Source organism: Ambystoma mexicanum, chromosome 3p (assembly GCF_040938575.1).
Source record: "Ambystoma mexicanum isolate Mex_15411 chromosome 3p, UKY_AmexF1_1, whole genome shotgun sequence".
In the NCBI taxonomy this organism is placed as follows: Eukaryota; Metazoa; Chordata; class Amphibia; order Caudata; family Ambystomatidae; genus Ambystoma; species Ambystoma mexicanum.
The window spans coordinates 553151502-553176519 of NC_090925.1; the positions used below are offsets into that span (position 1 = coordinate 553151502).

Here is a 25018-nt window from a genome sequence, read left to right on the forward strand (position 1 = left end):
TATCACTATGACTTTTTAGTAAATCGAACTCTTGAAATTGTTAACAATAGAATCCTTTAGTAGATCAATAATTGTGATCAACATCTTTGCTATAACCTCTTTATTTCCAATACCTGTCAAGGCATGAAATGGAGGTAACGCAGAAAGAAGTCTTCAAGGAACGTGCACAATTTTTATTGTATGTTCCTAGTGTGAAGTTGTTTATTAATAAATGTAATTGATGTGATTCAAGGATCCAAAATAATGTTGGTGGCCACTGGCCTCTGTGCCTAATTTTTTGACTTTCTACAATACGGTTTTACTAGTTCTGTATTGAAAGTAAACCATGCTGAATCATGTTTGCTTCCCGTGAGGCACCATCCCTTTGTGGTTTTTTACAATATTTTTAAATGCATGATTGTCTAGAAATCAAATTAATTTAAATTCTTGTTAATGAGGAAATAGGGAGCGCTTTACCCAAAAAGGTAATATCAGAAGCCAAAGTACTAGTGCATGTAAACATTACTCATCAATCCTACACCTGTGTTATGCAACCATCACAAGGGTACATATGCCAAGAGAAAAACAGCACATTAACATGTCAAACTGTTTACATTAACACTGGTTTTTAGTTTCTGCCGATAATCTTTTTCTTTTGTAATTCACCAATGTACAATCTCATATAGAACCTTTAGTCATTCTGCAGTGCAACTCTAGTGTGCATGTACCTCACCACGAGATATGAATTGCAACATCTTTATTTTATCCCAGCCAAATGTAAAATACATTTTTATCAGAATATACAAATCTGCTTTTGACTTGTAGAGTTAATCTTCACGTTAGCCAACAGAAACAGTCATTCATAAAAAATATATTTCGAATGGATTGTGTCCTCCCACATATTCCTCAGCTATGATATTCGTATCTCACCAGCTCCGCTGCTTCAGAAAAAAAAATTCTCGGCAAAGGGTGCTGTGCACGAGGTCGTGGCATCGATGTCCCTCAACGGTCTCCATAGTGTGTCGACGTCCCCAGCAGTATAAGTAGCTTGTGCTGCGCCCGTTGGCTTTAGTCCCTTTTTTCTGATGGCTTTGCAATCGAGTTAACGGCGCTCTTTCTATTTTCCTCACTAAAATGTCATCTTCGACCCTTTCCACTCCTAAAACAGGGCTTAAAAAGTGTATCGATAGCGGTTCTAAAATGTTGCGCACAGACCCTCACCATGTCTGCCTTTGGTGTTTTGGTTCGGACCATATAACCAGCGACTGTGGCTCCTGCCAGTCGATGACGGAGAAAGCTCTTCGTGAACGAAAAGGTAAATTGGCGGTGGGGCGGGAAGCTTTGAAGGCCTCTTCGAAGGTCGCTTCTAAGAAGCATAGGAAGTCTGGTGAGTCGAAAGACTCGGATCGGCACAAGCACTCGAAGAGGTCTCGTTCTAGGAGTAGGTTGAGACGTTCTTCGCCGTCTTCTTCCAAGAAGACTAACAGGAGACGTAGGTCTCCCTCTTCGTCAGGTATCTCTACCTAGGTGATACAATGTCAGACTAAGTTAGATTCCCCTAGAAAATGGGAAGAATTTAGTGTGCACATGATGAAGGTCTTTGAGAATGCGACCCGACCCTCTCAAAGAAGCCTCGTAAGAGCCAGACCTCTGTCGCTCCTTTGGACGATGCAGGAAGGTCAGAAACGACTTTGGTTAAGACAAGTAGTAAAGCAGAGACTCGACATTCTCGACCTGACGTTAAAACGTAAAAGATTCCTCGACAGTCGAGTGATTCTCAGACACCGGCTAAAAAGCATAAACCGTCGGAACATTTGACGAGTTCATCGATGCCGTCGGCGCAGATTGTTTTGACGCCGAAGCCTAAGGAGACAGTGACTCCGTTATCGAAGTCATCATCAACGTCTTCGAAGATTCCTTCGATTCCCTAGAAGCAAATTCAAGAGGGAGAAAAAAGGTACACACCTTAACCGAGAATAAACTTTTTTAAGTCTGTCCTCTATTTTTGAACAGGAAAGCGCCTCAGAGGATATTTCTCCATTGGGAGTAAAGTTTGGTACTAGGGATGTACCAGAAGAATTGATTGACCCTGAATCAAGAATGAGAGATCTTTGTGACACCCTTCACTCTGCCAGTGGCATTGATACGTCGCCAGAGATAGAATTTCCAAGACCTGATCCTGCAGAACATGCAGACTCCGGGTACAGGAACCTGATGAACAGGGTTGCTGACTATATGGGTTGGGGTAGGTCATCACCAACCTTTGAACAGGATGATATGACCAACATCCTCGATCAAGGACCCCAAAAGGACCCAGTTCTTCATTTTGATAGGGCCCTATGAAGAACAGTGGTAGCAAACTGGGAGGTTCCTGAATCTGGGTCAGCAGTCAACAATAAGATCCCCGAAAAATATAGACCAGCAAGCTCTGACCCTGATTATCTTAGTAAGCACCCTACGTCTGAGAGTCTAGTGGTCCAAGCTGCAACTTCCATAAGACAATCAGCCTATCCATCTACCCCACCGGATAGAGATGATAAAAAAAGTGGATTCTTGGGCTCGCAAGGTGTTTACCTCGGGCAGTATGGCCATTAAGTCTGCTAATGTTACCTGTACCCTGGCTAGGTTCACCCATACCCTGTGGGATTGTGTTACGGTGGCGGCTGAACATATTCCTGAAGGCGAAGAAAGGGAAGGCTTTCTGAATATTGTTAAAGATAGCAAGGAGGCAATGGGAGAATGTCTCCTACCGGAACCGGATACTGCTCACCGCATCAGCAGTCCATGGCTGCAAGCACAGTACTGCACAGATTTGCGTGGTTGAGGAAGTCGGGGTTTGCACCGGACGTGCAGACAAGACTACTCAACATGCCTTTCGACGGCTCAAGGCTCTTCGGCAGTAAAGCTGATGAGAGCTTTGAGAAACTGCAAATCTCCAAGGCGGCAGCTAAGTCACTTAGCGCCTCTATGCGACAGCCTCAAAAAACTTATTCGGGCTCATCTTCCTGGAGAAGTCGTTCTTTTCGATACTGCTCCTCATTTGGTAGAGGGAAGAGGACAGGCCGCACAGAAAGGTAAAAGAAAAGTCCCTCATGGTGGACAAGGCAGAGGTGCGGAATCGGCCTCCACAGCAGCATCTTTACCTTCAGCCGCTCCTGCAGCCGCCTCCAAATCACTCTGAGACCTTGTCACACAAGACCCCGATGGAAGGCAGAATCTCTCAAGATCTGAACAAATGGTGGGGCATTACTTCAGATGCTTGGGCACTGGAAACAGTAGCTCAAGGTTACTGCCTTCCCTTCCTAAGAAGGCCTCAGAACCATCCACCGGTAATGTGAGTGGTCAAAATTCCAGATCTGCTCCTGTTGCAGGAAATCTCAACCCTGCTAGAGTAAGGTGCAATAGAACATGTACCTGTAGTGGAGAGGAACAAGGGTTGGTACTCCCCTTACTTTCTCATCCCAAAGAAGTCGGAGGATTGAGACCCATCTTGGACTTAAGAAACTTGAACAAGTTCCTCAGGAAGGACAAGTTCAAGATGGTTACCCTTTCTCAGATCCTTCAGGCTCTCTAGCGCCAAGACTGGTTGGTATCAGTGGACCTTCAGGATGCTTACTTTAATGTGCCAATCCATCTCGAGCACAGAAAGTACTCGAGGTTCACGGTTGGTGGCTCTCACCATCAGTTTTAGTTCTGCCATTCGGGTTGACCTCTGCCTGAGGGTTTTCACCAAACTGATGGCGGTTGTGGCAGTGAGTCTCGGGAAAGGGGGGGATTCACGTCTACCCCTACCTAGACAATTGGTTGATCAGGGTGCGTTCCCCCTCAAATAGGCTCAGGAACATCTCTCAATAACCTGCCACTCCCTACACAGACTGGGCTTCTACCTGAATTACAAGAAGTCCCATATGGTACCATTTCAAAGACTCCAGTTTATCGGAGCAGTCCTGGATATTTCCTCTGGTAAAGCCTCGCTGCCCGAGGTGAGAGCTCATCATATTCTGCAGATGGTAACAAAGTTCCAGAAAGCCCAGCATCTGCCGGCCTTAGATTTTCTGAGGTTGCTCGGTCTCATGGCATCCTGCATGTTTCTGGTGCCAGAGGCCCAACTGAGGATGAGATCCCTTCATTGGGCCCTTAGAACTCACTGGTCCCAATTCTCAGGTAATATGTCGGATCTTCTGCAAGTTCCGAGCACAGGTGAGCTTGCAACGACAATATCCTCCTTTTTGGCTGCCATGGCCGGAGATAACAGTAGTGACGGACGCCTCACCCACACCAACAATATGACAATTAGCGGTCGTTGGTCTCCATCGGAGTCCAAACTGCACATCAACCTTTTGGAGCTGAGGCCAATCAGACTAGCGCTGAAGGCCTTACTGCCCTCTGTACGGGGAAAGAATGTCCTGATAATGACGGACAACACAGTGGCCATGTACTACCTCAACAAGAGAGGAGGAGTAGGGTCACTACCACTGTGCAGAGAGGCAATGCAGCTCTGGTTCTGGTCAGTACAAGAAGGAATCTCTGTCGGCAGTTCACCTAACTGGAGAGCAGAACACAGCGGCTGACGCTCTGAGCAGGTAGAGCAGTCTCCCATGAGTGGGAACCAGCTCAGGAAGTCCTTCAAAAGATCTTCACCCTTTGGGGAACCCCGCAAGTGGATCTGTTTGCGACCGGTGCCAACCAGAAGCGCAAACTGTACTGCTTAAGGGAATCCAAGAGGAGCTCTAGGAGACGCGTTTGTGGTGGACTGGGAGTTTCCACTTCTGTACATGTTTCCTCCGGTCCCCGTGATTCCACACGTAATCAGGAGGTTGAGAAAGTTTGGGAAACGCATGATCCTAATTGCCCCGGATTGGGCCAGGAGGACGTGGTACCCAGACCTTCTGGCCAAGTCCATCTGCCCTCCAATACGTCTTCCACAAAGAGAGGATCTTCTCTCCCAAGAGGTAGGTCGGGTTCTCCATCCAGAGGTCAAGACACTCCACATTCACACATGGTTTCTGAGAGCTTGAGATATAAGGATTGGGATCTCGCGGACGACGTAATGGAGATTTTGCTTTCGGCCAGAAGACCAGCAACTAAATCCCTGTACCGTTGTCGTTGAAATAAGTTCAGTAACTGGTGCAAGGATAAGAATGTGGACCCTTTTCAATGTGGCACGCCTATGGTGCTTTCTTTTCTGCTACATTTGGCCAATCTGGGACTCCAGGTTGGGACAATAAAGGGATACATGGCCGCGCTTTCCATTTTTAAGCGCTCCTCCGAAGAGGTTTCCTATTTCAAAATTCCATTGATTATCCAATTTTTGAAGGGGCTCACCAACGTGTATCCTCCAGTACCATTTCATGTCCCTGCTTGGGATTTAAATCTTGTGTTGACATTTCTGACTGGCATACCCTTTGAGCCTCTACATTGCTGTCCTTTAAGGCTCTTAACACTTAAAACTGTCCTTGTTGTATCTTTAACATCAGTCGTAGTGTTAGTGAGTTACAAACTCTCTCATGTAAACCTCTGTTTACTACCTTTCACTAGAGTTAAACCTTCTTTCTTGCCGAAAGTAGTTTCTGACTTTCATTTGTCACAAAAAAGAACACTTCCAACATTCTACCCTCCTCCTCATTTGGGCAAAGAAGAGGAGAGGTTACACAGACTAGACTCTGAGTTTTTATATCTCAAGAATGTCAAGATTGCGCCAGGATGACCAACTTTTGGTGGGTTATACTGGTCATAAATTGGGATTAGTGGTGACAAAACAAACTATATCCCGCTGGATTACTTTGGCTACTGTGGAGTGTTACAGGTTAGCTGGGAAAGACCCACTGGAAGAGCTTTGTGCCCATTCCACGAGGGGTATGGCAGCTTCTGCGGCAATTCAGAGGGGAGTCCCTGTAGTTGATATCTGTTCAGCTGCAACATGGTCATCAGTCCATACTTTTGTTAAGCATTACTGCTTAGATGCCTCTTTGTCCCATGAGGGATTGTTTGCAAAAGTTGTACTTCATTCTATCCATAATAAACTAAATAGTACTCCCAACTCCTAAATAACCACTGCTATGGGAGTCTATCATAGATGAGGAATATGTGGGAGGACACAATCCATTCGAAGAACAAGTTACTTACCAACTGTAACGTTCTTTCGACTCTGTAGTCCCCACACGTATTCCTCATCGCCCCTTCCCCGCTGTACAATTTGTGATTTACACTTTACGTCCACAAAGAGCTTACAGTCTGGGGCACGACTGAATGATTAGTAGTTGATACAAAAAAAAGAACTGAAGCCAATGGGTGCGGCATGAGCTACTCATACTGCTGGTGACATCGATACACTACAGAGACTATCGAGGGACAGAGACGCCACGACCTCGTGCACAGCACCCTCTGCCGAGAATTTCTTTTTCCTAAGGAGCGAAGCTGGCGAGATATGAATATCATACATGAGGAATATGTAGGTGGCACATCCAGTCGAAAGAACATCACAGTAACTTGTTCTTTCCACGTTCAAGAGGGAATTCAATCAAGAAACACAAATAGCTCTTTATCACTGTTCAGTCTATTAGCTTTCATTGTGTTCAATTGAATTATCAGCTGAGACTCGACCAAGAGTTTTGTGTGGGATTAGGGGAGGCCACCAGGTTTGAATCAGCCGCTGCTTCGGAGGGCGGGAGAGACGAGGGATTGGAAGCATCTGCATGTAGGATGTGTTGGTAGCATCTTCCAGGTGGCTAATTTTCCTGAGCGAGCACTTGTAGGAAAATTGCAAAGCTGTGGGAAAGAGCCATCTGTAGCGGATTTTTTGAGCCTGAAGAAGGGCGGTTAAAGGGCGAAGGGCTCGCCTCTTTTGAAGAGTAAGCGGAGAAAGGTCCTGGAAGATCTGGAGAGAAGTCCCTTGGAATGTAATTTCGTCTTTGGAGCGGCTTATTGCCAAGATGGCTTCCTTCGTAGTAAAGAAGTGCACCCTAGTAATGACGTCGGGGAGGCCATCCGATTCCACTCCGCGTCGGGGGTGTTCAGCCTGTGGGTGGGATCCAGGAGAAGCAGTGAATCTTTGAGGTCGGGGAGAAGAGATTGGAAAAAGAGGACCACATATTCAGCTAACCCCTTGTCTGGGATCGAGGTGGGAACCCCCCGAATGCGGAGGTTGTTGTGCCGGGCCCTATTTTCAAGGTCTTCTTGCTTGTATTCCAGGATGTCGCACCTGTCCTGCAGTAGTCCAATTGAGCGTTGGACCTCCGTTAGCACGGAGGCATGGTCCTGGATATGATCCTCAACAACTCCTACTCTTTGTTCAATCTCCGAGACCTTTTTGTCTGTGCTTTCCAGTTTAGTTGTGAGTTCTGCCATACAAGAGCGGAATTCTGATTTGATATCTGCCATGAATTCATGAATATCCTCTTTGTTCGCCAAAGGTCCCTTGTTATCCATAGATTCCCGTGAGATAGAGGAGCAGAAATCTTGTTTTTTAGCTTTGTCGGAAGCGGTCAGCAGAATTGCTATGTCCGAAGACTTGGTGGTCTTTTGTTGCTTGGACATCGCGCTAGTTGTTAGAGGCAGGACAATGGCCGCCGGGAGCGATGTAGTGGTGAAGAGGAGCCGCACCATGGGCCGGGGCGCCCCCGGGAAGCGCTCAGGGAGAAGCGCATGCGAGCTAGGCCTACCTTAAATCTCTCAAGGGGCTCCCGCTGAAGCCTCCCGCTGCCAACCATTGGGGGGAGGGTCTCTCATCTTCGCTCCAGGAATTGAATCGCCTCTAGGGCTGTTATCTGTGTCCATGAGCCAGAAGGTAGGCCCCACCGAGCATCCAGGTGGGCCACTAACGCAGCCGCGTAGATCTCCATCCGCTAGAAGTGTAGCTGTAGGGCGGCGTGGGCCGGGGCGCCCCAGGAGGAAAAAGGAGAGGGTGCACAAAATGGGGCCGATGTATGCGGGGCTCCTTGCCAGTTCCCGGGGGGGGGCCCTCGCCGGCCGATGGAAATAGTCCCCATTTGTCTGGATATCCGGATGTCCGTCCGTCCCCTCCGGCTCAAGTGTTACGGGGAGGATCTCCTCCGACTCCTGACTGTGGCCGCCATCATATGTGTGCCCGCCATCTTGGATTCTCCGAGCCGCATAGGGGGGGACCGGGATTCAGGCGACGAGTACGGACATAGTGCTCCCTCTCCCAGCCGCTAGTGCCTCATCGGTTCCGATCGACATAGCTGGCGTCGGTGGATCGTATAGGCCACAGGAACCGCGCAATTTTAGCTGAAGCAGCGGGCCGTCCACGAGCGGCTTTAGAGGAGCGACTTCATCGCGTTGGCTCCAAGCCATGCCCCCTTTCCCTATCACTTTTAAAGATCCTGTTCTTGCAGCTGCTCGCTGATTCTATTTGCAGCATTTTTTACCATGTATGTGATTCTACTAGTAAACCAGACCCAGCTGTTCGTCCTCCGACCTGCTTTTCATCTCATCCCTTAACCATGACTTCGACCGGCCAAAGACGACTTGGAATGGACACGGACTCCTCCTGTTTCTATCCAACTACCGTTGCCTACCGGTAGTTCTCTGAAGCCATTCCTGCTTCCGCTGCATCATCTTCATGCTTGTTGATCGGTAAGCCATTTCCTTGCCTTATTGTGTACGAAGGCAACTCTACTCAATCCTGAGCAATCATTACTTACTACCTGTTCAGGGGTTCACGTGTGACTGTTGCTCTTACTGTTTCTTTCAAAATACCAGTCATCTGAGAACCTCCAGGGAACCGAACTTGCTTTCATCCAGACTTCAAAACACATGCACCAAGAATGCTTTGCAGCACAGTGCAGCAGCTCGTCCCTAGGATGACCTTCGTGCCGCCCGGGAAAGGTTTCCTATACTAACATCCCCCTTAGTTATTTTCTCCACGCTGTTCTTAGTCTCTGGACTTCCTTCTTTGACTGATTTACTATTAGAGTTCCCTATGGTAAGCTCACTGCCCTTTTCTTTTACTATTACCTCTATGTTTTGAATACCAACTGTCCAATACACTTAGACCAGTGTTTGGACATGTCTGGACTATCATCTGATTGAGATATGGCCCACAATGATGGGAATAACGCAAGGCTCACTAACCCACGGAGCTCTTATGGACCCCCCACACCCTAAAATGGACATGCCGGTGCAACTACAAGCTATCTTATTAAAGATTAAGTTGTGAAGAATCTGGGAAATATGTCGCTTCTCCCTTAGGGGGAGCCCACCCCCTGTGATGCTAGGGAGGTGAGCCCACTAAGCAAGACCCTTCCTATAAGGAACTCTTTATGAAAAATACTCTATGCATATAAGGGAGTGGAACAAACTGGTGTTGCTTCTGTTTTGCATTCAAACAAGATTCACATTGCTTCCATATCTTTGGCTCAAGGTAATGCTGCAATCCCCTTGAACTCATCAGCTGACGAAGAAAAGCATGCCCTTTACGGCGGCGAGAAAGAGAGGAGGAACCTTGAATGGAGGAGGAACAATCTTACCCAGTGGCAAGTCTTTGAGGTGAGAACATCCTGGAGGGGCAGAGCTGTGCTGTGCTGCACTGCAGTGTGTGATGATCCTGACCCTGGGGGCAGTTGCTTGAGGGAGGATCACACGGGAGGAGACCACTACCGGGGAGATCTCATGACTTCATTGGATGAGACGTGGTATGCATCATTTACCCATGAGGAAGACTGCATGATCCCTAATAGCATATTGCCATGCATCTGTTCCCCCCCTTTAGGGAAAGTAGAGGAACCTTTTGCCAACATCGTCCAAACCAACCCTCCCATTTTTGGTCCACAAAGCACAAGCCCCAATTCCTCTTCATATAGAAATGATTTGTCATATGGAACCATTGATAAAGAGCTTCCATAGAAAATACATCAGTCAACATCAATGGACTCCAATTCGCACAACCACTTAAGTACTTGGATAAGGTGGATGATGCAGAGGGGCCTCAAGCTCTGTGAGCATGCTATTTGTTTTCCAAAAGCCATGTTGCGCAGGACATTTAAAGATGGAGATCCATCTAGGAAAAAGGTGTCAAACTGCTCGAAAGAGGATGTTGCATCTCCTTCGGAGGCGTGTGGAAGCTGGACGCATGAGCCAGTGTGGCAGAGCGAAAGGGCTCACCAGAAGAGAAGGGAAGGAATGCCACGAGAGCAAGTTTTGCCTTTGAGATACCAGGAACCGCGAGAGGTTCCCTGGGTGCTCAGAAGTTCAGAGAAGGTCTGTTGCCCTCACCAGAACCTGAAGGAAAGTAGGTGTGCAGGAGCGGAGCCATGAGGGCAGCAGGAGAGAGGTCTGAGAACTCTTGAGTGGCAAGTAAGTGGCAGAGCTATGCCACATATGCACGAATGTGACTGAGGACACCACACACCGGTGAATCAGCCCAAGCAAAGTGGGGGCCCCGGGGAATTTCGGCCACTGCGCCAGACAACGTTTGAATATTGTAAAGCTAAAGAAACAGAAACAAAGAGAAGATTGTTTGATTGAAAGCAAACACGAATCCCAGTAAATTATGAATGCATGTACTGCAAATGTGGGGAAAGGTTGTAACCAGCATTGAACCAGAGAGATATGCCAAATCAAGGCGGGTATGTGCAATTTTGAGTTTAATGAAGAATCGGAGAGAAGTCCCGATGAGAGTAAATCAGGCAAGTGAAGTGCAAGAGAAGTTCTGCAAAGCAGTATACCAGGCAGTTGAAGTTCAATAGAAATCCTGGCAGGAGAGTATACCAGGCAAATATCAAACCTATAAAGAATGTCAAGACAAAAGACTGTGCTTGTTGAACAAAGAAGGAACTTTTGTTAAAGAATGACTTATATTGCTAAACAGATTAAACAGATGTATAATTGTTATGGGCCAAGATAGATACAAAAAAACTGTTAGACCAAGAGACATTGTTACACCATTGAGGAATCCAGGGGAAGGTAAGCCCCCTCTGGAACCAAGAATTTTTCATCTTGGAGAACCTTTACGTTGGGACTATTCTGTTTTTGAACACTTTTTACAAATACCAGGGTAAAGACATTTACCTTTTAACTTTGTCTTGTTTGTAGTGTGAGGGTCAGGATAGAATGTTTGGACACAAGGATGGCTTTTGATTTCTGACATCCTGACAGACAGTTCCTTAGTTTCCCTCTGAATTTAAAATCCATCCACAAATAATGGTGATATTGTTGATGACTTCTTAAACAATATTTACCATGCACCATCGAGGTGACACCATGGATTTATCTGGTCTATAGTGAGTTTCTAATGATAAAAACCCTGTTCAACAGTTTGCTCACTACAACTGCCACAGAGCATTATTTTTTCCACATATGCTCTTTGAGACTTCCCAGGAACCTTCACTATTGTTTCCTAGTTGGAAAATAAATTCTTCTAGCTCTTATTGTAGTTTTTTTCTATGCGCCTCTACTGCTCACAGCAACTGAAAACAAGTAGGCATTTTGGATAAACAGGGATGACTCAATTTTAAAATCGTTTATCTGTTTTAACCTTTTTATTTAACATCATAAATAAAAAACGGTTTGCTTCCACTTCTTATATCTATCTACCAAATGATGGCACCAATATCTAATTGAAGTGCTGCTGCCTGGTTGATAGATGTTCATTGGCTCTGTTCACCGAACATCTTTTGATGGAAAGATGAAGGCCTTCATTCTTAGCTTGGATGTTTGATTTTTGGAGTTTTGTGTGCTTTAAAGACTGCATGTTCAGAGCTCCCAAGTTTCCCTGTGCCATGTACGAGAAATTCATCCAGTCCTGTTTTTTTTCTCTTGGAGGTCTGGGTCTTGTTGTCCTACATTTAAAATGGGAAAGACAAAACTATAAACTCCAGAATTCCAAGGAAAAAACAGAACTGTATGATTTGCTTATGCATGGCATTGGGGACATTGAGAGGCTTCCATACAGAGGGTCTCCTGCCTGGAAGCACTACACCACTGAAAGCTCTACTTTTCCATTGCAATAATTATTTAAAATAATTTGTGTCCATAGACTGAAAAATGAACCCTGGTTTTCTTTGTCCTTTGGTTAGTGAGTTGATTTGTAAAGAGAATGCTGTATAGCTAATTGATAAAAATCTTTTCATATAGACAATGATCCTTGCGGTCATCAACCACAAATGTCCACTTGCTGCCGGTTAGATTTACCAAGGTGTCAGTGGTGTTCGCTATTCCCGTAATCTACACCTGTAACAATCTGTTATACGTTGCCTCTTTCTTGAGTTAAGTCAGAAGACCAAAGTACTTTTTGGAAGTCAAACTTTCCAGATTAAGTTTCTTGTTGGTTTCCTTTTCTCTGCACTTTACTGTTACTTCCAGTCCTGTTATTGATATATTTTATGTGTATCGTGCTCGTACACAAGTGTTTCAGAGCGTGACAAGGCAAGGGAGGGGAACAAGGGAGAACAAAAACAACAATCTTACTAGGCACAGTGACGTTGAGAACATGCAAGTGCATTGTAGAGGGAAAGGGGAAAAGTGCATGGGCGAGTGGAAAGTGTGGAGCAAAGGAAAACAGATGAATAATAAAATAAATAAATAATAAAAGGCAACAAATAGTGGTAGCGCAGCCAGCAAGTGGCAAGTGCTTGGTTTAAGGCAGACATGGTATGTCTGATAATTGCAGGAAAAAGGGAGGGGGTTGTATGGTTACAGATACAGACCACAGTGCAAGAGATTGCCTGGAGGCGGTGCGGATGGGTGGCAGGGGGAGCGGGTACCTGGGCCCGAAAGACAGAGGGTAGGCCAGGTGCACAGTGTAGAGAGAGAGAGAGAGATCAGCAGGGGGAGAGGAGGGGTGAGGGCGGAAGCAAAGAGGAAGGTCTTAAGGTGCTTCTTGAACCGGGGATGGTTCTCCTCGTTTCAGAGCGGCAGGCAGGCTGTTCCAGAGGGATGCCCCAGCCGAAGACCGAGATCTACCCCCAGCTCGTTTCTTTGAAAAACAACTGACCCTGAGGGAGTTAGAGGAGCGAAGAGCTCAAGAGGGGAGGTATTGATGGAGGGATTTCTGAAGGTATTTTGGACCCAGGCCCCAGAAACCCTTGTGGACAATGCAGAGGGTTTTGAATTCAATCCTTGCGTCCACTGGGAGCCAGTGGAGAGATTTCAGGGCTGGAGAGATACGATCCCATGGCTTAAGGCCATGGACAAATCTCGCAGTCCTGTTCTGGATGAGTTGTAAGGGGCGGAGAGTAGAGATAGAAAGAGGCTGTTACAATAGTCCAACCTAGAGAGAACCAGGGCTCGGGAGACAGTGAGATTCTGGGGGAAGGAGAGGAAAAGCAGAGTGCCTCTGAGCTGCAGTAGGAAATTTGACTTTTTAGAGACATCAGAGATGTGGGCAGAGAAGGAAAGCGTGAAATCAAAGATGACCCTGAGGTTCTTAGCCTCATATGTGGGGGTAGGAGGAGGGCCAAGGTAGGCAGGCCAGAGAGTAATGGGAAAGGAGGGTGATGGTGTGCCGATGAGTAGGATCTCCATCTTGCTGGCATTCAGTCAGAGATCGTTGGCGGCACACCACTCCTGAATAGCAGGCAGGCAGTCAGAGATGGGAGAAGGAGAGGAGGTGGCCGAGGGAAGCCTAAAAATGAGTTGTCATCAGCATAGCACTGGAAATTGGAGCAGAAAAAGGCAATGCAATACGCAAGAGTTGACAGGTATTGGTTGAAAAGCCAGGGCGAGATGTTAAACCCCTGGGGAACACCACAGGTAGAAAGGGAGATAGATGAAAGGAAGGACGCAAGTTGGATCTGGGAGGGTCGAGCAGAGAGGAAGGAGGTCAGCCAGGCTAGAGCTTGATTGGTGATACCCAGGTTGTCACAGAGACGGTTGACATGATGGTATGGTTGACAGTATCGAAGGCAGAAGAGATTGAGTAGGATGAGGACAGAGGGAATGTTAGAGTCAAGGTTGGAGAGTAGATTTTTACAGATGTTCAGCAGAGTAGTTTCATTGCTTCTGGAAGCTCTAAAGCCAGACTAATGGTCGGGGAGACAGCCGACGGAATCAGAATGAAGGTTAAGCTGAGAGATGGCCAGCTTTTCCAAGAGTTTGCCCAGAAAAGGAGTAATGGAAATTTTGGTGATAGTTAGCCAGGCAAGAAGGATCAGCTGTGGGTTTATTGAGAAGAGGATGCACAAGAGAGTGCTTCAGAAGGGAGGGGGAAGGATCATGAGGCAAAGAAGTGGTTGTAGAAATCGGCAAGGGCCGGAGCAAGGGTATCAATGTGGTCCTTGATGGTTTTACAGAAACAGGGATGAACCTTTTTTGATGCAGCTTTTATAGATCAGACTTGTCTAGTGACCTTGTCAGGGGGAGAGAAGAGGACAGGACGAGAAAGAGGCTGGGGGGGCTGAAGGAGGGTCAGCGTTCACAGAAGGAGAGGGGAGGGGAGGGGAGGGGAGGAGAGGATGGACAGGGTGTCCTGGGTTTTTGAGCCAGAGGCAAGGGCATCACAAAGAGCCTGTGAGGCGACAGGAGGGGTAGAGACTGCAGCAGGGTTGGCCAGCTCATTTCATATTTTGAAGAGTTCGGATGAGTTATTTGATGCTGCAGAGACACTGACTTGGATGTGGGTTCTCTTCTTGGCGTGGATAGAGAATCTGCCTTTGGAGCAGGTGACAGGCCAGTTTGTCAGAGGATGAACAAGACGCCCTCCATTTCCTCTCAGCTGCCTTACACTTACGTTTAAGTGTAGCTAGGTCAGAGTCATATCAATAATTGCATTTGGCTTTGGACTTCAAATGGATCCTCATGACAGGAGCAAGAGCATCAAGAGTATCAGAAATAGAAGAGTAGTGCAGAGAGAGGGCTGTGTCAGGATGTGAGTCAGCCAGAGGTGGAGGGGGGAGAGGGAAGGTGGCGGCGAAGGCCTTCAATGAGAGACTCTTCATGGGCTGGATGTCCGAGAAGGTAGGTGGCAATGTTGGGGTAGGCTTGGCCTGGGGGAAGAGAGGGAGAGATGAGATGAGAGGAGAGGAGGGAGTGATCGCTCCAGGAGAGAGGAGTGGTCGGAGGGATGGACAGGGGGAGGACAGAGGAGATCAAAACATCAAGTGTGTGCCCTGTAGAGTGAGTCGGGTCAGAGGGGAGGATAGGAAGGGAGAGGAAGTCGCAGAGGTCACGGAAGAGTACAGAGGGTGAACAAGGAGAGTCTAGGTGGGTATTAAGATAACCAAGGAGGAGGAGTTGAGTGGTTGAGGCCAGGAGGGAGGAGGAGAGATTCACCCACTCAGAGAGAAATTAGGTGATTTGACCAGGAGGCCGGTAGATAATAGCCACAGTAAGAGAATGGCTGGGAGAGAGAGAGCCTGCAGACAAGGCATTCAAAAGAGGAGTAAGTCTAAGTGGGAATGATAGAGGCAGGAATACACTCAGGAAAGATCAGGGCTACACCCCCTACGGACCGTGAGGGTCTAAGTGCGGGGAGGATCTTGTAGCCATCAGGGAGGAGAGTGTCGAAGCATGTGACAGAGCTGGCCGTGAACCATGTCTTGTTGAGACAGAGGACATCGAAATCAAGTTCTTCAAGGAGGTGGCAGATGTCAGAGGATTTTGACAGCAGAGCGAGAGTTGAGAGTGCCAGATTTAAAGACCTTCCGGGGAGGGGTACAAATTAGAGGTACGCCCTGCGGAGGTGAAGGAGCCCTAAGTGGGACAGTGGAGGAGGAAAGAGAGGGCAAGGTAGCCAAGGGGGTGGGGGCTGACAGCAGGAGATTAAAGGAAATTGTTGAGGCGAGGAAAGCCTCCATCAAAGAGGAGATTAGCCTGAGGGCCTTGAACCATGACTGTGCCATTAAGGTAGACATTAATGGTGACTTTAGAGGAGTGGCCATCTACATTGTAGTATGTGTTAAGTAAAAACATATTATTGCATAACAAGATGCCATCCCACAAACAAATCTTTTCTTGATCTTAAATGTATTGCTATAATTTTTTTAAATGTGTATTCTAAATAATGTGTGCATTTGTTCCATTTAAGTAACTTTAAATCAATCTGGTTTTAATGCTAAAGCAATGTAGATAAACATTACTAAGTTCTCTCTGTGTGTCCTACATAACCAGGGTACAATGATGTAGAAGGAGCTACAGGTACTTGCAGGACAGAAATGAATTTGTATTATTCATTCTTTTGTAAACCCTTTACATGTTTTCGTGGGAAGAGAGCTCAATGTTACATTCATGTATGCTTGTCTTAACACACATGTTTTCATCTGTTCCAGTTTCAGACAAACATCAGTTTAAGAATGAACAGGTTCTCTATCGGTTTCGGTACGATGATGGAACTTACAAACCAAGAAGTGAGTTGGAGGACATCATGTCTAAGGTACAGTATTGGCAGCTTAATAAAATTGGAATTCTAACTGGCGGATGTCTATAGTGTAAAACCTATACCCACTGACCAATGTTTTTGTTGCATAGTTCTAAAAAGAATTGTTTTTAAACAATACTGATCACGTATGATGAATGTCATTCCTCTGTGTTTAGTGCACCAGATTTAAATAGCTTTCAGATTAATGAAGAAATAAATATGGAAAATGTGAACTGAGGCGTGTGCCCAAAATTAGAACGAGAGCCTAAACTTGGTATGCAGTATATCACTGTTGTTTCTAGGACAATCTCTTATATACTGTGAGTGATCAGCAATGAGAGCCGGACACAAAGTTGTAGTATTCTCAATATTAGCCATGTTTAGTAAAAGAAAATGGGTCTGGAAAAGGTTTCCTTTTGCCCTAACCAACAAAGGATGTCCCTACCTATGAAGCCAAAACTAAAACAAATTGGCCTTGTCTTCAAAATACATCTGACCCTCACACTAACATACAAAATAAGAAAAAGGTACAATAGAACCTCTGTTTTCACTTCAACCAAATTAGGCAACACCATAAATATATACTTGTGCAATTCAACAAAGCAATTCTTGTCTCCAGAGTTTGTCTCCCTTCCCCTCAACTGTTTCAGGAAAACATATTTTGAAATGCGCTGTTTCACCAAAGTTCCAACAAAGGTAATGACAATGTTTCCTTCACTGTTGTTCTTTTCAAAATAACAAAGTAAATGTTCCACTCAGGTTGAAAGATGTTGAAATAAAGTATTTAATAGTGTTTAGGATAAAGCAACAAATTCAATTTCAGCAGCTAAACAATAATGATTAGTTTGGGTTTTAGGTTGGCAAAGCAAAATGTTCAATTGCAGCTGTAAAGCAAAAATGTTCAGTTTGGGATTTGTGAGAAACCCAGGGGTTTTGTCTGTGTAAACCGTGAGAACCCTCTATTCAGGTGGCCAAGGGAGGGTTGGGGGGAGGTGCATCGCTTTTGAATCCCAACGCTTCGGGTGGACAGTCGAGGGAGGATCAACTGGGTAGAGCAGTCCGGGGGTTGTATCCATGGGGGTACCCCAGGCGAGATGCGGTATACCCACGGTATATTAAGAAAGGAGGAAGTAGTCCCAGAAGCCTTTATGAGGTATGCTTTCTTATCCTTGATCCAAGTCTCATTGATCCAAATTCAAAACGCATTATTCATGGTCCAAGTAAGAGGAGGAATAGAGAGGTACATGAGATCGGGTGAGTAGAAAGATCAAGCACAACGAAGACAGGACCGTGATATTAAAAGACATTCAACTGTTGACCATCTAGATCACACTGCATACTATCAAGACACATGCTTGTATAATAAAACATCAGAGAGATGGAATACTCTGCACAAGGGGAAGCTATCTTATTAAATAAAAACAAGGCTAGAGAATATTCCTATCTCCGCTCTTGATCTCCTAATAGAATTCTAGTAGGTAGAATTAATAATCAATCCCAATTCAACTCTCCCCGTCCCCATTCCCAAATAATACTTGGAAGAAGAAGAGGCAACCAAGAGTAGTGAGCATTACCTGCAGGAAACCCCTTTGAGAAACCGAAGGAAGACTGCCACCTACTACCATTAGCTTGTCCCATTAATAGAGTCAGGTAGGTAAAGGCACTTAACATTGACTACTCACACAAGACTCCACCTGATTCCGTTTTTAAGTAGGAAAGAGGCAAGGAGCGAGGAGTTACCTTGGATAGAAGCCTGAAGGATCCAGAGGAGAGCGGTGTGCTGAGACTCTGGCCAGTGTTTGTGAGGGGCTGCAGCGTGGCTATGGTGCCGTGTCTCCAGGGAGCTGGAGCAAGGCCACCCGTGTCCTGCCGGCGGTGTGTGGAAAAGTACTTCTTCCCTTGGGGGTTTGCTGGCCGCAAGGTAGTATGAGGGGCAGGTGGTGAGACCCTGACCTCGATCTCATATGCCCAAAGAGACCGCTCACCAACCGGTGAGTTTCAAGTCAGTAAGCAGGAGAAACTCAGGAGCGTGCAGCTAGCTGAAGCGGGAAGGGAGAAAGACAGATTTTGCAAGCGTCACAAAGCGGAAAGCAAGAGAGAAAATAAAGTGAATGGAAAGTGAGAGTAACGCGCCAAGAGAGCGGAAAGGAGGCAAAAGGCTTAAGTGAAAAAGAAAGGTGCGAGTGACCTGAAAGTAAAGGAAATGTGCAAGTGATCACCGAAGAGTGAAATAAGTGTGCAAGAGGCACGATAAGGAAAAAAGGAAAAAAACATGTGCAGGGGTTGCACAAAAGTAAAGAAATAAATGTGCAAGTGGCACTGTGAAGAGAAAGTTAATGAAAGAGAGGTGCCAGGGGCACGACAAGGTGAAAGAAGAGAAAGAAAAAGAAGGTGCGAGTGTGCACAGCACAGGAAGATAAGAAAGGGGTGGAGGAAGCACCTGAAGTTGAGAGGACAGAAGAAAAGCAAGTATAGGAAATACAAAGAGATGCCAAGGATCAGAGTGGTCATGCTTTGGAGGAGCAAAGGACCACGTGTTTTCGAAAGTCTCTGATATTACCGCCTGAGAAGGTTGTGTGTGAAAGGAACTGTAAATGGGTGAAAGGCACATCTTGACAAGTTGACGTTTTGTGTTTGAATCTGGACTCATTTTTTGGGAATTGAAAAGGCCTGAGCTTGGCAAGTTGAACCTTGCACCTTCACTTCATTTTCGGGTCACTTTGCACCCTTCTTTACTCTATTTCGCCTTCCGGTGCTCACTTGCACCCTTCTATTCACCTTTATGCCTTTCCTTGAAACAATACTGGCTTCCTGTTGGCTGAGGCAATGCTTGTGTTTCAAGTATTTCTTCTTTATTGCATGGGTCCCAGACACCTTTAACTTTCTCATATATGCAGGTCTCAGACCCTTTTGGCTTTTTCATATAACTTGGCGTCTCACTACAAGTCCCACAATGCCACTCTCCCTATGGACAATAGTGGACTTTAAGTTCACTAAAGGATTCATACGTTTCTTGTCTTTTTTTCTGCTTTCCACACTGTGCCGGTTTTCATAAATCTGTTTCTCCTTTCACGCTCCAGCTAGTCGCACGCTCCTGAATTTCTCATCACTTTCCCCTTTGAAACTCACCGGGTAGCATTGCACTGGCGAGTGGTCCTATCAGGGCATATGGGATCGAGGTCAGGGTCTCGCTGCCTGCCCATAGACCCTCTTGGGACCGGCACATGTCGCAAGGGTAACAAGCACTCCTCCATACACTGCCAGCAGGACACAGGCTGCCTCTATCTGACTCCCTGGAGACACGGCACCCTAGCCATGCTGCAGCCCCTCACAGGCACCTCCTTGGCTTCTTGGCTTCCTTCAGGATTCGTAGCTCGCTCTTTACTTCTAACATAGGGGTTGAGACTGAGAAGGGATCCCCTGCTGGACTGGGGGAGTGGGTGGGAGAGTGCCATCAGGTTTCTCACAACCCACTCATAAAAAAGCCATCTGTGGACCGTTCCTTCCCAGCTAACTACCGCCCTATCTCCACTGCCCCCTTCTTGGGCAAACCTTTGCAGAACTTGGCCATCTCCAAACGAATCCTCCATACTGAATCTGTTGGCTGGCTCCACGACCACCAGTCTGACTTTGTGCCGCCAGTGGAACAGAAACTGCTCTCCTGAACACCCGTGAAGGCTTGCTCTCAAACCTCAACTCCAACTCTGTGTGTTCTCATCCTCCTTGATCTCTCCTCTGCCTTCTACACTGTCAAACATGTCACCCTTTTAAAACGACTCTGTGATACTCTGGGCATCACAGACTGGGCACTAGCTTGGCTGACCTTTTTCATTTCGAATCGGACCTCCCAGGTCCAAATGGGCCCTTTTCTCTCTCATACCTAGCTCTCTATCTGCAGCACCCCTCATGGCTCTATCCTCTTGCCATGGCTTTTTAACATTTACCTGGCCCCTCTTGCCCACCTTATCTCGGCCTTCTCTACTCACTTCCAGTGAAATGCGGATGACGCTCCCCTCTCCTTTAAGCTTCCCCCCTCTGCCTCCTCTCCTTCCTCTACCTTCTCTCCTTCCTCTCTGATTCCCGATTGTCTGACTCCTATTCAGGCATGGTGTGCAGCTAATGATCTCTGTCTTAATGCCAGTAAGACCAAGATCCTCCTCGTTGGAACTCACCCCCCCTACACCCCATTTGTTCCCCCCTACTCTCTGGCTGCCCCTCTTGGGCCCCCTCCATTTATCCTCTTATGAGGCAAAAAACCTTTGACTCCGCTCTCTCCTTCTCACCAAATATTTCTGACCTTGCCAATAAGGCTCACTTTCAGCTTCACCTCCTCAGAGGAATTCTCAATTTCTTCACCTTCCCCCAGAAACTCAATGTCTATAGAGCTCTGGTTTTCTCCAGGCTGGACTACTGCAACAGCCTCTTCCTCAATCTTCCTCTTTTTCCCTCCGCAACCAATGAAGAATAGGACTTCAAGGCTTATCCTTGGCCTCAAGCCCAGGGACTGCATTTTTCCAGCCCTAACATCTCTCTGCTGGCTCCCAGTGGCTGCAATGATCAAATTCAAGACCCTATACATCATCAGCAAGACTTTCTGGGGGCTGGGACCACGTTACATCCAACTCCACGCAGACAGGAAGCAGGCAGAACCTCCTGATTCCCAACATGAGTGGAGGAGCCAGAGAGCGGCCCCTGCTGCTCAGCTGCTGTCATTGCACAACACTGTCTCCCTCAGGTCCCGGCTCCTACTCTCCACGCAGACAGGAAGCAGGCAGAGCCTCCTGATTCCCAACATGAGTGGAAGAGCCGGAGGGCGGCCCCTGCTGCTCAGCTGCTGTTATTGCACAACGCTGTCTTCTCAGGCCTCGCTTCCTACTCTCCACGCAGACAGGAAGCAGGCAGAACCTCCTGATTCCCGACATGAGTAGAGGAGCCGGAGAGCGGCCCCTGTTGCTCCGCTGCTATCCGTGATCTATGCATATGCCCAACCAGTAAGGCTGAGTGGGCCTTCCCCGCTGAGGCTCTAACCTTTCTACATCCCTGCCCTTTCGTAATACTGTAGTTTTCCACAAGCTACCACAGGTGACAATGGGCTGTAAGAACATCACACTTCCCACATTCTTAAATGTTTGTAGAGTCCGCGCACCTGTACCTAAACGTTTATATATCACTAAGAATGTTTTTAGGCCCAAAATGATACGGTAAAAGCTAAATTGACAATTTTCCAAGAATAATGTAATTTAATAATTGTTTCATTGATCAGTTACAATCATAATCGACATTAGAATTCAGATAGATGAATTGTGTTCTTTGTTACAAAGTAAATGCATGCTTATTCTAATCTTTTTATTGTGCCAGTCAATAATACATGCATGTGTATTTTTCTATTGACAGGGTGTCAGACTTTACTGCAGACTCCATAGCCTCTTCGTTCCAGTTGTGAAGTAGGTTTCATTTGTATGCATTTTCTTTGTGTGGACGTGGTGTTCTTGAATGTGACTGTACTACCCATTCCTAAAAGACTCCCATATTCTTGGGACAGAAAGCAGGGCTCCGAGCACCTCCGTTTTTCTCTGAGCCATCCACGTAACTGTGAGAGAAGGTCTCTTTTTTGGCGTGTGCTTGTTTAAAAGTGTTCAAATAATAAATAGGCAATAACTAAAGTACATTTGGTGAGAACGTAGATATGTGAAAGAAACACGTGTTCTTTCCCATACTTCATTTCTGCAGTAGAAAGCGTGAGTGAATTCATCACAAGTGAATCACCCGCTACCAGCCATCAGGAACACTTCCATCCAGCAGCAATTCCATAGTGACCGTGCCTACTTTCAATCATACAGGACCTGGAGGCGCTGCCTTCTCCTGCCGCTCATCCAAACTGTGGAATTCGCTGGCAAAAAACCTTTGCGCAGAGGAAGACCACCTCATCGTCAAAAAACAGATTTAAATCTGGTTGTTCAGCGAACGCTCACCAAACCATCACCCAAAACCTCCACCTGACCAAAGGAAGTGCACCCAAAGCTAAATGGAGCTAAAGGGAACCCACAATCGAACCTCACACAAAGACTATTTGCAGAGGGAGCTCATTCAAGTCTGGCTCCACACAACCGGAGCAGAATCCAATGATCACTAATGCAAGCAGCCAGATGAAGGATGATGACTGTCCCCCGGATAATACTGTCCGTCCCACCCCGAGTGGTCTCTTAAACCTCCCCTCAACCTATACATGCACCCTCCATTTGCCCATCCTATCTTTACCAATACTCACCTACTTCCCCATTATCACGCACACGTTTCCCCATGGCCGCCTTCGGCCTTCTGGTTTCCACATCAACATTATCATGAAGTTCACCTCTTTTGATTTAGAAAATCCCAGACACAAATCGGCGACCAGCACAGATCAATAGCACTTCAACGCATTTGAGCTTGCACTTTCCCCCTTCCTTTTATACCTATGAAGGTGGGTGCTGTGCCTTTGTTGCCTCCATGCTTGCTATTGCACTGCTTCAGAAGGAGAGCAGTGATGTTGTGAGGTGTAGGGCGCTTGCTTGGTGGCCTTTGGAGCATTAGCAGCCATGAGAGCTGTACGGTACAATCTGGTCCTGGTTCCGGCGTACTGTGCAGGCCTCAGATGTCTGCAGGGGGCAGATTTACTAGCAGTTCACTGCGTCTCCGACTTATGGCGGGCCTCTGTGGTGAAGCTTCCTCAACGGCTTGACTTCTTATATGATGCAGGCGTTTCACCAGCGTTTCCTGCAGCGCAGTGCTCACTCGCCGGCTTACCTATGTGGCTTGGACTGGAGAATTCTGTTTCCCTGCATGACCATACCTCCAGGAGCGCCGCTGCGTCTCCCAGTGCTTCCGCAGTCCTTCAGGTGTGCCTGCTGTGTCTCTCCTTCCTTTCCACCAGGCCGGTATGTTTGACTCATGAGCCGCCACCTGGATCTGCTCATTCTCTCTCGCTTGGCCTTCTCCTGCACGGTTCTCTCCTGTACTGCTTCACTGTTTAGTGCGGATTCCATTTTTAAATGTCAACAAAACAACCAGTCTGCACGTTGGGCGTCTAGCTTCTTTTAGTGTTTACATCAAGCCCTCCCTCCTCTTCTTTACCTCCAGTACCTGAGGCTTAATGGGAGCTGGAGGCCATAGATGTTATTGGATTTCTAAAATTATGTTGTTCAAAAGTTACATATAAAGAAACAACAGAAACAGGAGATGTTATGTGTATGAATTGAGTTTTGTCTAAAGTGACACGAAGGAAGGGGTTTCTGACTTTTACAATATGGGGAAATTGTGGGGTTACAACAAGCTTTCAAGAACTTGGGTATTAAAGGGTCTTCATCAGGGAAAAGGGAAGAGTGGCGCATCTCATCCAATGCAGTCACCACTTCCCCCCAACAGTGGTGGTCTCCCACGTGCTCCTCCCTCCTATATCCTACTCCATGGTCAGGATCAGATAGCGACCTGCCGTCCCCCTGCCACATGGGAGGAAGCCACTCCTCACAGGACCCTGGAGACCGACGTCCTTTACAATAGTATGACCTGACACAACCAGCCCACCAGCAGACTGCAGTTTGGTATCCAGAGTCCTACTCGACTAACATTTTGTGGAGAAAAAACATACTTTCTCTGCAGTTTAGTAGCAAAACATATGCACAGTTACACTAATGCAAATTGCTCTTTTAGCCTTTCACAGCCATAATGCTGATAGATTTAAAGCAGTGTTCAATTTTTTATTTTTTACCCACACCGTTGATGAAAGGATTGTGCTGCCGCGTTTTATTATTTATTACAAGTCATGAATTCCCAGCCATTGTCTGCTTAGTTTGTGAGGGCCTTTATGTTCGAGGCTGGTGGCGCGAAGCAGCTGAGCGAGTGGAAGGTGGTGGCCAGCATTTGCATGCACTGGGTGCGCTGCACATGTCGCTCGCATGTGCTCCTCGTGCACAGGGTGTTCTGCATAATGGCTTGTGTGCGAATCTGCGCTTCTGATGATAGACCAGACGATGCACGCGAGCCCAGTGTCTCCTGGATCCAAAGACAGCACTGGGTGTGTCCTCGGAGTTCAAATAAAATGTGAAGGTGGGTCTTGAGGCAGGAACTTGCAGTCCAGCAAGTGGAGGGCATCACTGGACGATCAACAATTGCACTTTGGGCGGTATTCCAGAAACTGTGCACCGTTGCAAGTGCTGTCAGCACTGGGGTAAAAATGATCCTATACTTTAAATGCATTTTTTTTTTTTTACAAGAGCAATGTTTGCCCTAGTCCTAGCCATTATGCAAAAAAGCATTGAAAGAATGATTTTCGCACTTGAAGTGCTAAACTTCTGTAATGTCACCCTTAATGATAGTGAAAAGAGGTTTTTCTAGCATTAAACTTCAAGTGACGTAATGCACAAGGCCAGGCCTTAAATTCAATTTTCTTTCCAAGACGCCATCCCATCAGAGATCAAAGCTCAACAGTAGGAGTGCACTCTCTTGCTTTTGTTGCGTTGCCAGCCTGCCTGCCCCAGGACTGGACAAGCGTGAAACGTTGGAGTGATGCATATTTGGAAGATTAGAGGGGCCGGAGAGGGCTCGTGAGACATGATTGCTGCCAAATTGAACTCTGACCCTGATCTGCTCAGCAGATGTCCTGATGTGAGAGGCCATCATTGTCATGCTAACATTATCTGAAGCATTGTCTCGCGTCATCAATCATGCTATCAAGAGCAAGCGAAACGTAAT

General features: G+C 46.7%; 1 protein-coding gene across 1 annotated transcript in view; it reads left to right on the top strand.

The window, feature by feature from the left end:
* PREX1 (phosphatidylinositol-3,4,5-trisphosphate dependent Rac exchange factor 1) overlaps positions 1 to 25018 on the top strand; it is a 1235108-nt gene that overhangs the window by 759170 nt on the left and 450920 nt on the right. Inside the window, exons 12-13 of the mRNA XM_069651281.1 lie at positions 16203 to 16306; positions 21686 to 21735. Of these exons, the coding sequence (XP_069507382.1) occupies positions 16203 to 16306; positions 21686 to 21735 (154 nt within the window). The remainder of the gene's footprint in view (positions 1 to 16202; positions 16307 to 21685; positions 21736 to 25018) is intronic.